The sequence below is a fragment of the Lupinus angustifolius genome, chromosome LG16 (assembly GCF_001865875.1).
Source record: "Lupinus angustifolius cultivar Tanjil chromosome LG16, LupAngTanjil_v1.0, whole genome shotgun sequence".
NCBI classification, from domain to species: domain Eukaryota; kingdom Viridiplantae; phylum Streptophyta; class Magnoliopsida; order Fabales; family Fabaceae; genus Lupinus; species Lupinus angustifolius.
This window is the reverse complement of record NC_032024.1, coordinates 18,119,798-18,136,895: the sequence shown is the minus strand read 5'-3', so window position 1 is coordinate 18,136,895 and position 17,098 is coordinate 18,119,798. Positions and strand designations below refer to the sequence as shown.

General features: G+C 30.2%; 1 protein-coding gene across 1 annotated transcript; it reads left to right on the top strand.

Annotated features, from left to right (window-relative positions):
* LOC109330048 (probable pectinesterase/pectinesterase inhibitor 61) lies at nucleotides 5,021-11,109 on the top strand. Its single transcript, XM_019564036.1, has 3 exons — nucleotides 5,021-6,145; nucleotides 7,769-7,905; nucleotides 10,190-11,109. The coding sequence occupies exons 1-3, from the start codon at nucleotides 5,100-5,102 to the stop codon at nucleotides 10,885-10,887; spliced, it is 1,881 nt and encodes a 626-aa protein (XP_019419581.1). The 5' UTR covers nucleotides 5,021-5,099; the 3' UTR covers nucleotides 10,888-11,109.

Below are 17,098 nucleotides of genomic sequence, written 5' to 3'. Positions count from 1 at the left end.
AAATAACTGTTTCTAAGTTTCAAAGTTGACTTCATTTTTGTCCAAGGAAGCAAGACCTTAGTATATAATGAGAGTATATCTTCTTAATCAAAAAGTGTGTGTGCCGATCGGTGAAAAAAACACTTAATTATTAAAAATTTAATTTTAATATAATTTTTTCAACCAATCATATTAAGTGAATACATCGTGGGACAGAAGATAAGCTCTTGTATAGAATGTAGTTTGTGCAAGTGTTAATCTTAAGTTAGGAGTTTGCTACATGAAGAATTAAGAAGTTATATTTTATACACTCATCTTTTCAAAAAGTGTGTTGCAATATTAAGAAAGTAATCCCAAAACATTAGGCAAAGTTTTATTGGGGTCTTAACCTTAGAAAAATTAAATAAAAGAAGAAAGTAATGCAACAATATTACTAATATTAACAAGCAATGTCAATTTCCACTAGACCCAGGATTGAGACCTGAAACTACCACTACTTTCCAAACTTGTGTGGTGCCACTTCTATGTCATAACACTATGTAATCTAATGAGCACTTTAATGACTATAATCATAATTGTTTTTTGGTAGGTACTACAATGATAATTTTCTTGATGACTTTTTGTTCTAAATATATGAGTTGTTATATGACTAGTTTGCAAAAAGAAATAAGATTTTTGAAGAATTTAGATTATTTGTATATTTAGTCATTTACACATTTCAAAATAGATTTGAAAATTTTAAAATGTATTATGATTTTTATTGTTTGGCCCTAAGAAATAAGTGTCAATAGTGGGCATGATAAGGATATGATAGATACCAACTTTTATCAATCTCATCCTCTTGCCTATTGAGGGAGCATATCTAATGTTCCACTTTTTTGTATCAATCCGTTTTTATGTAGCATTAATTCTAATTAGTTAAAAAAAATTAATTAAGTTAAAATTATATTTATTAAATATTTTTTTGATCAATCATATCTTCTAATATATAGAGTGACACAAAATAGTAGAACAACAAATATGTAACCGCCCATTCATAAGGGAGGGGATGAAAATTTGATACTCATCTCATTCCTATGAGAGTTAGGGGAAATGTGGAGAACTTCCTCCCCCTATTACTTAAAATTATATTTACTCATATGTGTATTTTTAAAATAAAATAATATGTCACATACATTAATATACATCAAGAATCTCAAATAAGTTAAAAAAACTGAAAATCATAACCATTATATTGAGGTGGGTTGTTCAAGGTGGAAATAGGTGAGTATTTACAATCTCAAACTCGTCTTGTTGTTGTCTATATAAAGGGAGTTCAATTTTATTTTAGCTTCTTGTAAATGTGTTAAGTCCAAATTAACACATAATTTTATGGCACTTTACAAACTAATCAATTCAAATTGTTGGAAAAATACTTACACATGATTAAAAATTTATTTTATTAGCTAAATATTGTCCTTAAGTGATTTTGTCGGCTTAAATCAGACAAAAGAACAAGAAATTCCAAGTTCTTGAACTAGAATCGGTCATGTTCAGCGTCAGATCCACGCTAAACAATTTTAACAACATCTGATACATGCACTCAGCACACATCCTGCACTAAGCATCTAAATTCGAGGAATTCAACAAATAGTTAATTTTTAGAATACGCTCGACGCAACCTACACGCTCAACGTAGTGGGTGATGCACTCAACTCAGCTTGGTGCATCCAAGAGTCGCGCCTAGATAATTGGATCTCATGCTCAACGCAGAAGTCAACATCAGAATAATATTTATAGGCCTTGGAACTAAGTAGCTTTATTTTAGAGAGTTTAGCTCACTTAGTTCATTGAAACTAAGTATAAGCATCATAAGTGATAATCATTACTCAATTGTGTGTGGTTCTACCACCCTATGAGTGTGTTATCTCTATCATTCTTATATTGTATGGATATGAGTAGCTAAGTAACTTTAGTTGAGGTGAAATGTAGCACAAACTCAATGTAACCATCTCTTTGATTCAATAATATTTCATGAAGTTCATTTCCATTTTGAGTCTTATATTTACTAAATGCATGTTTTAGTATTGATTAACTTTTGCATGAACTTAGAATAATTGCTTAAGTATTTTTGAATTATTCTGAACTTATAATTCTCAATTTTTTTTGCATTTGCTAGATATAGACTTGCTCAAATTTCCATCATATGCATGTTACTTTTTGGTATCTAGACATAGAACTAATAATGTGATTTCAAAACTCTCAAAGTGAATAATATGTGTTTCGACATAGAAGACAAATTTGAAGGTTCATAAAAACTTAATTTTATCATTGTAATTATTAAACATAGATCTACTTATGATAAAGTGCTAGCATAGACCAAGACATTGGCGGCTAGCACAATTGAGGTGTTGCATTTTTAATCAACTAACATGACTGCATCACTAAACATAGAGGCATGAATTCATAAGTCGTATTTCTTATTCTTATGCATCAAAATCATTAGACATATGATTTTCTTGCATAAATGACTAATTGACTAAGATATTAGCAATTAGTCATATTGAGTTGTTTATATGAATTGATTGTTTTAAATGGTATGAAAGATAGTGTGAAGTTCAACCCCAACTACATTTTCATTATATAAAGTATATTCGAATTGTTTATGTCACATAACAAACATCCCAAAATTATTGAGTTGAGAAATAATAATTTAATTAAAAGACTATAGTTTAAACAATTCTCTGTGGAGACAGTAAATTACTTTCTATACTTGTTTACGACACAAGGTTATATTTTTATATTCTTATTTACCGGTTAGAAAAAAAACAAGTTTTTTCGTTAAAGTTGAATCATAATCGGACGGGTATCATCGAGTTTGGATTTAATTATTAGAACTTTGTGTGAGTATTTACCCACACGACACATAATTTGGGTTCGTCACTACTCCTGCTTAATCGACAAGGCACCTCTCTAATATAATCCAACGTTTAAACATTAAACTCTTCAAACAAACATGCAAATCTAGAGATCGAATTTGAGATTTCATGTTTAAATGAATCAAGCCTCTTTCACTTAGATCAATTTGATCTAGTGATTCAATATTTATTTGAATTTTAATTTTGGGATTTTTGTTTTTGTTTCTATAAGAAAAATAGTTAACATTAACAAATTAGGTATATAAATAACACTCACATCTAAAATGCACTTTTCCTTAATTACATCTAAAGTGCATTTAACTCTTTACTTGTCCCTATAAAATTGGAATTAAAATACGTAAATCTATAAATATTAAAATATTCAGTTTTTCTATTGCTATTTGTTTTACAAATAAAAAAAGTAAAAGAAAAACAACTTTGTTTACAATCTTAAAAATAAAACCCATAAAAAGGAGATGGATTTTTTTGGTGAATAGAGAAGGAATATTTTAAAAGACATAGATGTCATTGTCGTTGGATAGTTAGCTTATTAGCTAAGAAACTTATGCATGTTGATGTTCCCTTTTTTTACCAATTTAGAAAGTTTTTTAACGTATTGAAATTCCTTCACTCTTAGGCTATCTTATATTATATTATTATATATTATAAGAGACCCCCGACATATATATAAAGAGTAAACAAAACATTCATATATCTTTACCTTATCTATGATCTGAATTAATTAATATCAGAATAAATTGATGATCTTATAACTGGTTTTTCTAGTCCTGTAACATTTATATAAACACTGCCATTTATAATGGGTCCTTTAAAAAAACCTTCAATAATTTTCATTATACAGAATCATTTAATTCTACAATAATTAATGAGTATAATATTTATGCACTTTAGTGTTAGGAGTTATATATCGTCAGTACATCATCTATCATTTATTTCTATTATATATTTTTTTAAATTCAATGGTTTTTATTGGCAATTGTTAATATTTTAGTATTTTATTGTCGATAGAACTCGAACTCACAACCTCCTTCATTCAATTCCTTAAACTCTTTACTCTAGTCATCATACAATTTTATGACTTCCCTTCAAAAGTCAATGTTGATTAAATATGAATAACAGATTATATAGTAATAATAAATAAAACTCTTACAGTGTCATTATTGTTTACACTTTTTCTCTTACTTAATTGAGAATAAGGTATATTCTCATACTTCAAGATAAATTATCTCATCCGACCAATAAAAGTATGACACATGCCCTATTTTGTTTAGTTTTAGAAATATTTTGTAAAAAATAATTAAATATAACACATATCATGATTTAATAGTCGTAAGTAGATAACTTATCTTCTTATATCATGATATATTTTATTCTCATACTTGATCTGTACTTGTTTTTGTTTTGTATGAAATTGATAGAAGAATTGAAGAAGAAAATAGTATGGGGTGAGAGAATAAAGAGAGAAAAGTAATAGAAAGAAGAAGCATATGCCTCCTTCTAAATCTAGTGGCCAATGTTGGAAGTAGGAGCCAGCTAATTGATTGAAGTTGACTTTGCACCAACCTACCATTTTTCCTACAAACAAAAACACGTTAGTTTAGCTACTTATACAACTCACTCACTCTCCACTCTTTCTCCACTCTTTAAAGCACTCCCACTATATATATATATATAAACAATTTTATCATTCCTTTATATACAAAATTGCACTCGTTAATTACTATCACAATAATTTTAGGAGTTTCTAAAATTAAACAACATCAATATTACAATAGTGATCATAAGCAACCTACATTTTACGGCGAGGAATTATGAGTTTTTTTTACAACTAAGAGTATCCCAAAATGGTGGGTAAGAAACTAATTCATTCCGGGTTCGTGGATGCTCACCCAACAAGTGTTGCTCTCATAAATCAAACTCTTGACTTTTTGACCACTTTATAAATCTAATAAGACTTTACACCACTTGACCTTTTAATATATTGTGAATGGTATAGTACATTATTCATATTTAATCATAATTAATTTTTCAAAAATATAACATAAATTAATAATAGTTTATGATATAATTAGTATGTATAAATATTACACTATACTATAATGAAGAATTATTATATAAACTCTACTACCCTGTACACAACTCAAACCAATAACTGCCCTTACAAAAAAACTCATTCACTCCCAAAATCTTACAAAAAAAACAATGGAATTTGATAGACTGGGACCCTCCGATCCAGGTGGCTCTTCCCGCCGCTCCACCGCACCGCTCACCAAATCAACCACCAATTCCTCCTCCGCCTCGGGAATCTGTAAAAAGAAACTCATCATACTCACAGTCATCGCCGCCGTCTTAATCATTACGTCCGCCGCAATCTCCGCCACTCTTGTCACACTCAACCGCTCAAGAGCTCGAAATCAATCCTCACCGGAGCTCCTCCGCGGCAAACCCACTGAAGCAATCTCAAGAACTTGCAGCAAGACACTATTCCCAACTCTTTGCATCAACTCTCTCCTTGAATTCCCAGGCTCCACAACCGCCACCGAACATGATCTCATTCATATATCCTTCAACATGACCCTCCGCCACGTCAGCAGTGCATTCTTCGCATCATCTACCCTCACCAACCCCTATCCCGAAACCACGATAATTGACTCGCGCCAGCGCGCTGCTTACGAGGACTGCCTCGAACTGCTCGAGGAGTCCACTTACGCGCTGGCGCGGGCCCTCACATCGGTCGCGCCCCTCTCAGTAGCAACAACGACGACAGAATTTGCTGCTGAGCGCGGCTCGACTGATGATGTGATGACGTGGCTCAGCGCTGCGCTCACGAATCATGACACGTGCGCGGAGGGGTTCGAGGATACTAACGGGACTGTTAAGGATGAGATGGTTAATAACTTGAAGGACTTGTCGGAACTCGTGAGTAATAGTCTCGCGATATATTCCGCGAGTCAAAGAGATGATGACGATTTCTCTGGAGTTCCGATACAGAACAAAAGACGATTGATGATGAACATAGGAGAAGAAGATAACGTTCACAGTAATGAAAATATCTCGCGAGATTTTAAATTCCCGGGATGGTTGAATAAACGAGATAGGAAATTGATGAGTTTATCGGTATCGGAGATACAAGCCGATATAATCGTGTCAAAGAATGGGAACGGAACGGTGAAGACAATTACTGAAGCAATTAAAATAGCACCAGAGCATAGTAATCGCCGATTCATAATTTACGTGAGGGCAGGAAGGTAAATAATTCATTTTTATTTATTTATGTTTTGGTATTTTAATTAGTTATGATAGCATTAAACTGTTTTCTACTTTTCTTTATATGTTTATTTACAGTAATTTTTAATCACTGTTGCAGTTTTTTTTGTTTAAATTAGTCTTTAAGGGAATTTAAAAATAGTTGTTAATCATTAAGGAAGTATTTTTCTATTTATTTGAGGTTCACTTAGACTTTTTTGGAGTAAAACTTTGAAAAGGTGATTCTTTATTCCAAAAGAATTTTATTTTTGGTTGTTTGGTAGATATTATTTTTAATCAATTAGATAAAAAATGTAAGTAATGCTCTTAATGTTTTTAAAGAAAATCAATAGGGACTAAATTAATATTTGAGAAAAAAGTATAGAGGAACTGTTTTTTAAAAATAATATAAATGATTATGAATGATATATTAATTATCGATAAAATTTAACACTGATATTATACTTGAGAATTGGAAATATGAAGTATTGCACATAATTTTATATATGTTATGAGTGGTTTTAAAATGTAGAACTAAATCAAAAAGATCTTGGTTTCGTAATATTCTTATATAGACTGAAATATTAAAAATTTGATTTAGATAAATAATATTTATTTGAATAGAGAATATAGCAATAAAAAAAAAGTAAGAACTGATAACAACTAAATTAATATCAAATTTAACTTTTCAGTAATAAATTTTACTAATATGCTGTAAATAAATAAAAAATTGTTTGTAAAGTTAGCTTTATTTCTTTTGAAAAGTTCCTTATTCTTAATTCTTAAGGACGCATATCTATGTATTTTCTGTAAAGGACACACTTTTCACTTTCTTTTTCGAGGTAATGAACATTGCACTTTTTGTAATGATTTATTGTTTTTATTTAAACTAACTTCATAATTGAAGTGACGGTGATATGATTTGGATCATGAAGAAAAAAAGAAGCACGGTCGGTGATGAATTATTATCATTAAAAAAAAAACTATTTCCCTGTGCATGCATATTCGTAACTGTAATCATGTGATTGTTTTGACTTTTGATTATAGAATTTTATATACTCCTATAATTTGTTTACAATACTAATATTTATTTATGCATCCATCTTCTTAAATTATTTTGACATTAAACAAAACAAAAAAAATATTAGGTGTTGTAGTATATTTTTTATGTAAGTTTCGATGTGACTTTAATTGAAAATGGATTTAATTCAATTAAAAAAGGTGAATTGGGTTGGGTTGGATTGAATTGAATTTGAGAGTAAAAATATGATAAATTCTCATTGATTTAACTCGATTTATGAATTTACAAACTCGATGTTGAACTAAAATTAATTTGATATGGATTTGATTAATCAGTAAAACATGTTGTATAAAAATTCGATTCGATTAAGATGAGATTGTTGAGATTGTTGGGTTAAATATGATTGTCTCCCTCAAATGAAAGAAACGTATTATTTTGACCAATTAATTACATTTTTCCTAGAAAAATAACTTTTGTTAATGTGACTTTTAACCAAATAAACAAGAAAAAGTAATATATATTTTTATTGTTTTATGATAAGGGAATAACAATAGATAAAAAGGGTATGAAAAGCATGCGCACTAATAAACTTTAATTGTTTCAGATATGAAGAGAATAACTTAAAGATTGGAAAAAAGAAAACGAATATAATGTTGATTGGTGATGGGAAGGGGAAAACGATCATCACAGGGAGAAAGAATGTTGCTGATGGCATGACCACATTCCATACTGCATCCTTTGGTAAATTAAATTCCTTTTTCACTATATACTTATCACATAAAAAAATGTCGGTATAAGATATTTTATCATTGCATCATTTATTATTCATTTTTAATTAACTATTATTGACTTTTAAATAAAAATAATACAAATGAGTGAATGATGAATAATACACGGACAATGTAAAAGTGTTTGTGCTATCATATATATATATATATATATATATATATTACACTCTACTTATTGCTGTGTTTGTACACTTGTGAAAAGATAACGTTTTTTATAAACAATTGAAATTGGTTAAAGTATTATGAAAAAGGGATCACTTACTTTAAGAGTAAGTTTTTTTAAATTTACTCTTTATCATAACCATCAATTGTAGAGAAATCCAATGGTTTGAATTAGTAAGTAGATCTAAACTATTAGATGTCCATAGAATTGATGGCTAGGATGATGGATAAGTTTAAAAAACTTACGATTGGAGTAAGTGAATTCCTCATCTATAAAAAAATATATTATGATATATATGAGTTTTATATATTATCTACCATATTCCAAAAGATAAATAACTTTTTGGTACAAATAGACTAACCAAAACCATGCATGTGATAGAATAACGTGGATGTGGCATCCCAATCTACATTTTTATTTGTCATATGTCTATTCCACGTCCTACTTAGTGTCCACTTACTTTATTTTATATCTTTGATATAAATAAACATACTACATCTAAATCTAAGGGTGTATATCTTTTTACTCTACCCAAGTCCAAATTATTGGGACCCTTCCAAGGTTCTAACCATGGAAAACACATATAGCTATTGCATCTAAAAATTGATTTTAATATAGTAAGAACTTTTTACATTATTAGTTTATCATCTATTATTAATTTATTAATTATATTTTACTCTTAAATTAAATAAAAGTAATATATATTGATGAATAATGTATTGATAATATTAAAATTTTACATTAATTGTGTAAAAATAATAAACTCCTAAAAATTTAGGATGTTTTTTTGAGAAGGAGAAAGTATTTCCTTAAGCATGATGAGTTTTAAGAATGCACCACTCCATTTTTGTTTTGTTTTGTTTCTTAAACAAAGCTACCATTTTGATTGTGATTTGTAATGTCATCAATGCACGCATTATTGTGCCTTAAAATACGGTTGCACATGTAGCTACTCCCAACTTTCTAAGTTACTAATAGTATTTTCATGAAAAAATAATGTATGCATCTATAATTTATAATGTTTATATATTTTTACTGTATCATTAATCATTTACATTTAATTATTATTGACTCTTTAAATATATAGAGTGGGTATAAATTATAAATTTTTATAGATTTTTATGCAATTGTTGTTGCATATACTGCATGATTGGACAGTTTCAGTATCCAACAATTATTTGAATATCCACCTGTTGCATAAAATTTTATTTTCTTAGATCCCAATAATTAATGTTTCATTAAATTATTTTTTATAAATCAGTTAATATTGGACAAAATACGAGGAATATTTAAATAAATCTCGCGATTGCTTGGAGTGAAAAATCACTTGAGTTACATGGAATAAAGAGAATTGAAGTAAAAATAATGGCCATAAAAAATGTAAACTAAAAAATAATTGTGAATTCCAAAACAAATTATTAAAAAAATAGAAATTTTGCATTAAAAATTATGACACTAACATTCCTATGAAATTTAGTGAAGTTATACAAACTTCATCTCCTTAGATTAACTAGTAGTGAATTAACAAGAACTTACAAGTTCAAGTTCCTAAGAACATATGCATTGAAATGTTTTTGATGATATTGGTTTTTTTTAATGATGTTTTTTTACTATTTGTTAGTTAGTTGTTGTTGGAGTTTAAAGTAACCTCACTCACTAAACATTAGTGTTTGATACTTTAATTAAAGTGTGACACTGCTGGAATCTTACGCATTCTCTGTCTTCATCAAAAGATAGTATGATTCATAACTTGACTTTTATTATCATATGGGTTTTGAAGAAATGTATATAATGATATATTAAAAGTTTTATATGTTGTTAGTCAATCATTTATCACTGACTTTTCAAAAAAGTAATACAAATAAATTATGGATATTATAACAATATATACATATTACACTCGATGTGTGTGATAGGATTCTAAATTTTATGTGCTCTAGCATTCTAATAATTAAATGAATTAAAATATCACATGATTTGTGCTAAAAAAAATACAACCATTATGTGTTTAGTTAACATTATTTCCCTATAATTGCACCATTTAGTTATACTTCTAACTATACTTGTTTTGCAGCCGCTAGTGGTGCTGGTTTCGTTGCACGGGACATCACGTTTGAAAACTACGCTGGACCAGAGAAGCATCAAGCAGTGGCTCTCCGTGTCGGAGCTGACCACGCGGTGGTGTATCGATGTAGTGTCATCGGTTACCAAGACACATGTTATGTGCACTCCAATCGTCAATTCTTTCGCGAATGTGACATTTATGGTACCGTTGATTTCATATTTGGAAACGCGGCCGTAGTTTTTCAAAAGTGTAATATTTATGCTCGCAAGCCCATGGCCCAACAGAAAAATACAATCACGGCCCAAAATCGGAAAGACCCAAATCAAAACACAGGTATATCCATCCACGATTGTCGTATCCTACCCGCACCGGATCTTGCTACGGTGAAGGGTAGTATCCCTACCTATTTGGGTCGTCCATGGAAATTATATTCTAGAACTGTATACTTATTATCCTACATTGGTGACCACGTGCATCCCAATGGATGGTTGGAATGGAATGGAGAGTTTGCATTAGACACATTGTATTATGGAGAGTACATGAACTATGGGCCGGGTGCAGCCATCGGACAGCGAGTTAAATGGCCTGGATATCGGGTCATCACGTCGACCGTGGAGGCTAACAGATTCACCGTAGCCCAATTCATCTCCGGTTCGGCGTGGTTGCCATCCACCGGAGTGGCTTTTTTGGCTGGGTTATCCACTTGAATTCTAATACAGAACATTGTTACAAAGCTCACACATACCCAATTGGGCAAATAACTTTTATTTTTGTAGTTACTACTTTATCTTAACATGCCAAAAGTTGTAGCTTTTTTGGGCTTAATTTTTTCCTCAGTGATGCTAATAATAGATATAAGCTGTAAACAATGCTTTATATATTAGTTCCTTTTTTCTTTATATGTCAATAAAAAACGTTGTAGTTGACTCCAGAAGTTTAGTATCATTTTTTTCAGTAATATAATTAAGAAAACGTATCACTTAATAAAGGACTAAACAAGTGTAAGGTCACGGTAGGGCATAGATATTTTACAAAGGGTTTAATTTTGACATTATTTGTACTAAAATACATCAATACCTATCAACAAGATATTGATCTAGTGGTGTAAAGCCACAGTAGATCTCTACATAGATCAAAAAGTTGAAAATTCGGCTCCTGTGAGTAATATTTGTTGGAAGGAACAGACACATATTTCGAAAGGGAATAGTTTCTTATACATAAAGTAAGGGGTACCCTTAGTTATACAAAAAAAATACACCAGTACCTTAAGATCATGAGAAACCTTGATTTATATAAGAGAGTAAAAGGTTGTACAATGGTTGTAGAGTTGCACATATGTACTTTATCATAAATCATGTTAAGTGACAAAATATTGATATATAAATATTTCTTAGTCGTTTTATCTATGTTTTTCTTTAGCCTCCCTTTCCTCTAGAAATACTTCTTGGAGAAAAATTTGTTTATGGGTGTGTGGGGGATGAATGATCATAAAATATCTTATCTGTCAAAAGATAAATTTTGTGCTTTGTAAGAGCTTTAGTATCAATTCTATGCTTTACAACTTTTCTCCATCTCCAAAAACATTAATGTTACACATGAACCTTTCACTGCAAAAAAGTGTAGTAGATCTAAATGATTTTGTTCATTGGGTTTTATGCTTATTGACAATGTTTCTTAGTTTAGTCCCACATCGCTCAAATCATATACAAATTTCTGCGGGCATTGTTTAAATAAGGTGCAATTAGCATCATTGAAAAATACTTACCTGGATGGGGTCAATGAGTGATCAATAAGGCTCATGGCCTAGGCTTATGACCTCCATTGCACTTAAGAGGGGTGCTTGCCTATGGTCTCCACATGTGGGAGAGCCTACATCATAATTTGTGGTAGTGGGGATTTGTGTTTGCGTAGTCTCTTCTGATTCTAGTCCAAATTTTATAATCATCTGATTAGGTTTTAACTATTTAGATTTGTATCTTAAAAGTCATATATTTGGGTAGAGGGATCATTTAGTTTTCCTTCTAGGCTGTTACTTCTATATCTGTTAACCTAGAAGTTATGTTACTGCATTTACCACTAGTTGGTTGAAAAAATATACTTAAATTAAGAAATTAATAATTAATTTCCTACTCTTTATTTCTATAGTATTCACCTCCATGCTTAAATACATAATAGCATAGCATAATATTTGGGTTTACATTGTTCTGATTAAAAAGGCTTTATAAAATAATTGAAAATAATTTACTTATCAAATTTTGTGAGGATGAATTGAATGAGTAATTTATCAGAAAAAAAGGTGAGGCAACAACAAACAAAAACAAATACAAGTTAATTGGCACTAACATATATCTCTCATAGTAGTACCAGTTACAACTACCCAGTATCAAAAGATATTTTTCTTCTAAAAATAATCTTCATTCTAATATAAGAGGAAAAGATGTATGCACTAATCGTACAAGAGTTTTCTATACTATCGTTGTATCATTCATTATTCATAATTAATTATCATTTACTTTTAAATATAAGTAATATAAATGAAATATATACTTGATAGATTAATGTGTATAGATATCTACACGGTTAAATCGACACTGCAGAGATATTACATTATTCTAGTAACATACATTGATCCATTTTATTTGGACTTAACAAAATCATTTGATATGGTTTGGAGAATGCCAATGCCAATTTCCATCCTTTATAACACAAAGTGAGTCTAACTTCCATAATCTTCCTACAAACATCATTCCTTTTTTGTCAAAAGATGTCTACAAGCGCCATTACCAATTTCATGCTTCAATACCAATTCTAAGCTCCATTAAATACAAGGATTTTGGTCTCCCAAAAAACATGTTTTTAGAAGAAGATTTTACATATGGACCTTCTTTGCAAAAAATGTAGTAACTCTAAATTATTTGATGAATAATCCACAAAGATAATAATAAGTACTAGTTACAAAAATCGAAGGACAAACAACTATGACAAAGTTTGTCAAATTAGTCCCACATTGATCAAAGTATATATAAGAAATTCAAAATGCACTCAATAAATATGTAAAAAATAACAACGTTCAAATTACTTACCTGGATGGGGTCAATGGGTGACAATAAAGCCCATGGCCTAGGCTTGTGACCTCTATTGCACTTGGGAGGGGTGCTTGCCTAAGGTCTCCACAAGTGGGAGAGTCTACATCATAATTTGTGGCAGTGGGGACCTGCGTTCGCGCAGTCCCTCCCAAATCTAGTCCTGATTTTTTTGCAAGGATTATCAGTGTTCATGCATAACAATCAAATTCAGGTTTAGTTTTGTTTTCATAATTCATGTTTCTGGTATTTCTCATAATGTAGTGGTTCTCATAATTCAAATTAGATCATGTAAGTTTGGTTATGGTAATTAGTTTTTGGTTTGAACACTAATAGGAAGTGAAATTGAAATAATTCAACTATTATTTACCATTTGATTTAATAAAATAGTGCTATTAATTAATCTATTAATAAAACAATCGAATATAAGTAATTCACAATCATCGGATTAGATTTTAACTATTTTGATATTCACCGAATCTTTGACTACTATACAGGATCACCTTAAAAGTCATATATTTGTGTATAGAGGGATCACTTAGGTTTCCTCATTAAATGTTTTTCCAAATAAGTGAAATGACACACACCCTTTACCACATTATATATGTACTTAATATAGGTAAGAATATGAAGCACTACAAGTTGTTCCTACTATACATGCATACTCTTTATTTCTATAATATCCAGTTGAAAATTATTTACTTATCAAATTGTGTGAGGATGAATTGAATGACTAATTCATCATAAAAAGGTATTTTTCTTCTAAAAATATTTTGTAAGAAGAGAAAAATATGTCCGCTGACGGTATACAAGTTTTATATTATTGTTGTATTATTCATTATTCAGATTTAATCATCATTAACTTTTAAATATAAATAATACAAATATATGATTAATTATATATTGATTATATATAAATATTTACACCATTACCGACAATGCATAAATATTACATTATTCTAATAATATACATTGATCCATTTTATTGGGACTTAAACCAAATCATTTGATGTGCCTTGCAGAATGCCAATGCCAATCTTCATCCTTTATAACACAAGTGAGGCTAACTTCCATACTCTTACTACAAACATGATTCCCTATTTGTTTGCCAAACCTAAAGAAAGATATTTATTGATCATACATTTTATTTGTCAAAAAGTATAGTAACTCCAAATAAGTTGTTGAATAATCCACAAAGATGAAAATAATGCGACAATTGAAAAACAAACAAATGTGACAGTTTGTCAGTTTAGTTCCACATTGACAAAGTGTCAATAATGAACTCACCATGCACTCAATAAATAAGTAGCAAATAGCAACATTCAAACTACTTACCTGGATGGGGTCAATGGATGATCAAGAAGGTCTATGGCCTAGGTTGGTGACCTCCATTGCACTTTGGAGGGGTGCCAACCTAAGGTCTCCCCAAGTGGGAGAGCCTACATCATAATTTGTGGTAGTGGGGGTTTGCGTTCGCGCAGCCCCTCTTCAACTTAGTCCAAAGGTATATGATAAATACATAAAGTTCTTTCTTGAAAAGTGAACATAATGTTTATTTATGGTGATTTTAATGCGAAAGGATCCACTTTTCCTCTTAATTATACATTCTTTGAACATCTGATAGTTAGTTGATTTTTTTAACTTGCTTTTGGAGTATATGAATGCTCTTGGTTTAATATATATGTCTTGGCATCAAAAATACTACTTTTACTTGAGAATCAAATAAAAAAGTTACACATAAAAATACTTATTAATGATAATGAAATAAATAAATGACTTATACAACTAGGAGAGTAAACTAATTTAAAAATATTTACTTGAGGAAGATTCTCCCTTAAATGTGTGTTTAATGCTACACATAGTCGACCCTGAACCCAAATAAAAGGTAAATGTTGTTTTAAACAATCAATACGCAACATAAAACTTTGTCGAATTATGATATTAAACGATTTTCCCTTCTCGAAGATAGAGTCGATTATTTGTATTCTCCTATTTACTTTAGGATACTTATTTGGATGAACTTCTTTTGCATTCAAATTTCAAACTATGATGAGTACTTTACTTTATAAACATGTTTATATTGCATTTTCTCACAGCGATCTAGTTGGTATTCCTCTTATACACCATTGAGCAAATGATTGATCTGAAATTCAGAATATCATGATATTTATTTGATATAGTATTCCTCTTATACATGACACTATACAAGGTAACCTTAAAAGTCGTATATTTGTGTAGAGGGATCTCAAGTGGAGGTTTCCTCTTAGTGTTTTTCCAAAATAAGTAAAATGACACACACCTTTTACCACATTATATATGTACTTAATATATGTAAGAAAATGAAGCACTACTACTATATATGCATACTTTTTATTTCTATAGCATTCACCTTCATGCTTAAATGAAGCATTAATGTTGTAAGAGTTTTTATATTGTCTTTGCATCGTTTACTATTTATATTTAATCTTCATTGACTTTTAAAGATAAATAATATAAATGAATGATGAATGATGTACTAAATGTGCATAACTATTTACACCGTTAAACCGACACTACAAGGACTTAAACCAAATCATTTGATATGGTTTGCAGAATGCCAATTCCAACCTCCATCCTTCATAACACAAGTGAGTCTAACTTCCATAATCTTACTACAAAGATCATTCCTTATTTGTCAAAAGATACCTACAAGCACCATTACCAATTTCACGCTTCATTCCTTATTCATCGTATACAAGGATTTTGGTCTCCCAAAAACATGTTTTTAGAAGTTATTTTTACATGTGGACCTTCAGTGCAAAAAAGTGTAGTAACTCTAAGTAAGTTGATGTTTAATAATCCACAAAAATAAAAATAAAACATACTAATCGCAACAATTGAAAGACAAACAACTGTGACAAAGTTTGTCATATTAGTCCCACAATGATCAAAGTGTACAGGAGAATTCAACATGCACTCAATAAATATGTAGCAAATAACAACATTCAAATTACTTACCTTGATGGGGTCAATGGGTGACCAATAAGGCCAATGGCCTAGGCTTGTGACCTCCATTGCACTTGGGAGGGGTGTCTACCTAAGGTCTCCACAAGTGGGAGAGTCTGCATCATAATTTGTGGCAGTGGGGACCTGCGTTCGCGCAGTCCCTCCAAATTCTAGTCCTAATTTTCTTGCAATGATTATCAGTTAATTCTTGCAATTCTAGTCCTAATTTTGACACATTATTTTCTTTAGCAAATTATTGATTTCTACTTTTTGTAACATTGCACCTAGAACTCTCAGTCATAGTTTGATTCTCTCATTAGAACCATATAATTTACTGTTGTGTTCATGCATAGCAATCAAATTCTGGTTTAGTTTTGTTTTGGTAATTCAGATTCAGGTTTCTGGTATTTCTCATAATATAAGTTTGATTATGGTAATTAGTTTTTGGTTTGAATACTAAAATTGAAAAAATTCAGCTACTATTTATCATCGAATTTAATAGAATATCACTATTAATTAATCTATTAATAAAACAATTGAATATAAGTAATTCACAATCATTGAATTAGGTTTTAACTATTTCGATCTTCACCGAATCTTTGACTACTAAACATAATCACCTTAAAAGTCATATATTTGTGTAGAGGGATCACTTATGTTTCCTTTTTAAATGTTTTTCTAAATAAGTAAAATGGCACACACCCTTTACCACATTATTTATGTACTTAAAATAGGTAAGAATATGAAGCACTACAAGTTGCTACTCATACTCGTTATTTCTATAGTATTCAGTTGAAAATAATTTACTTATGAAATTGTGTCAACTATTCATCATAAAAATGTATTTTTC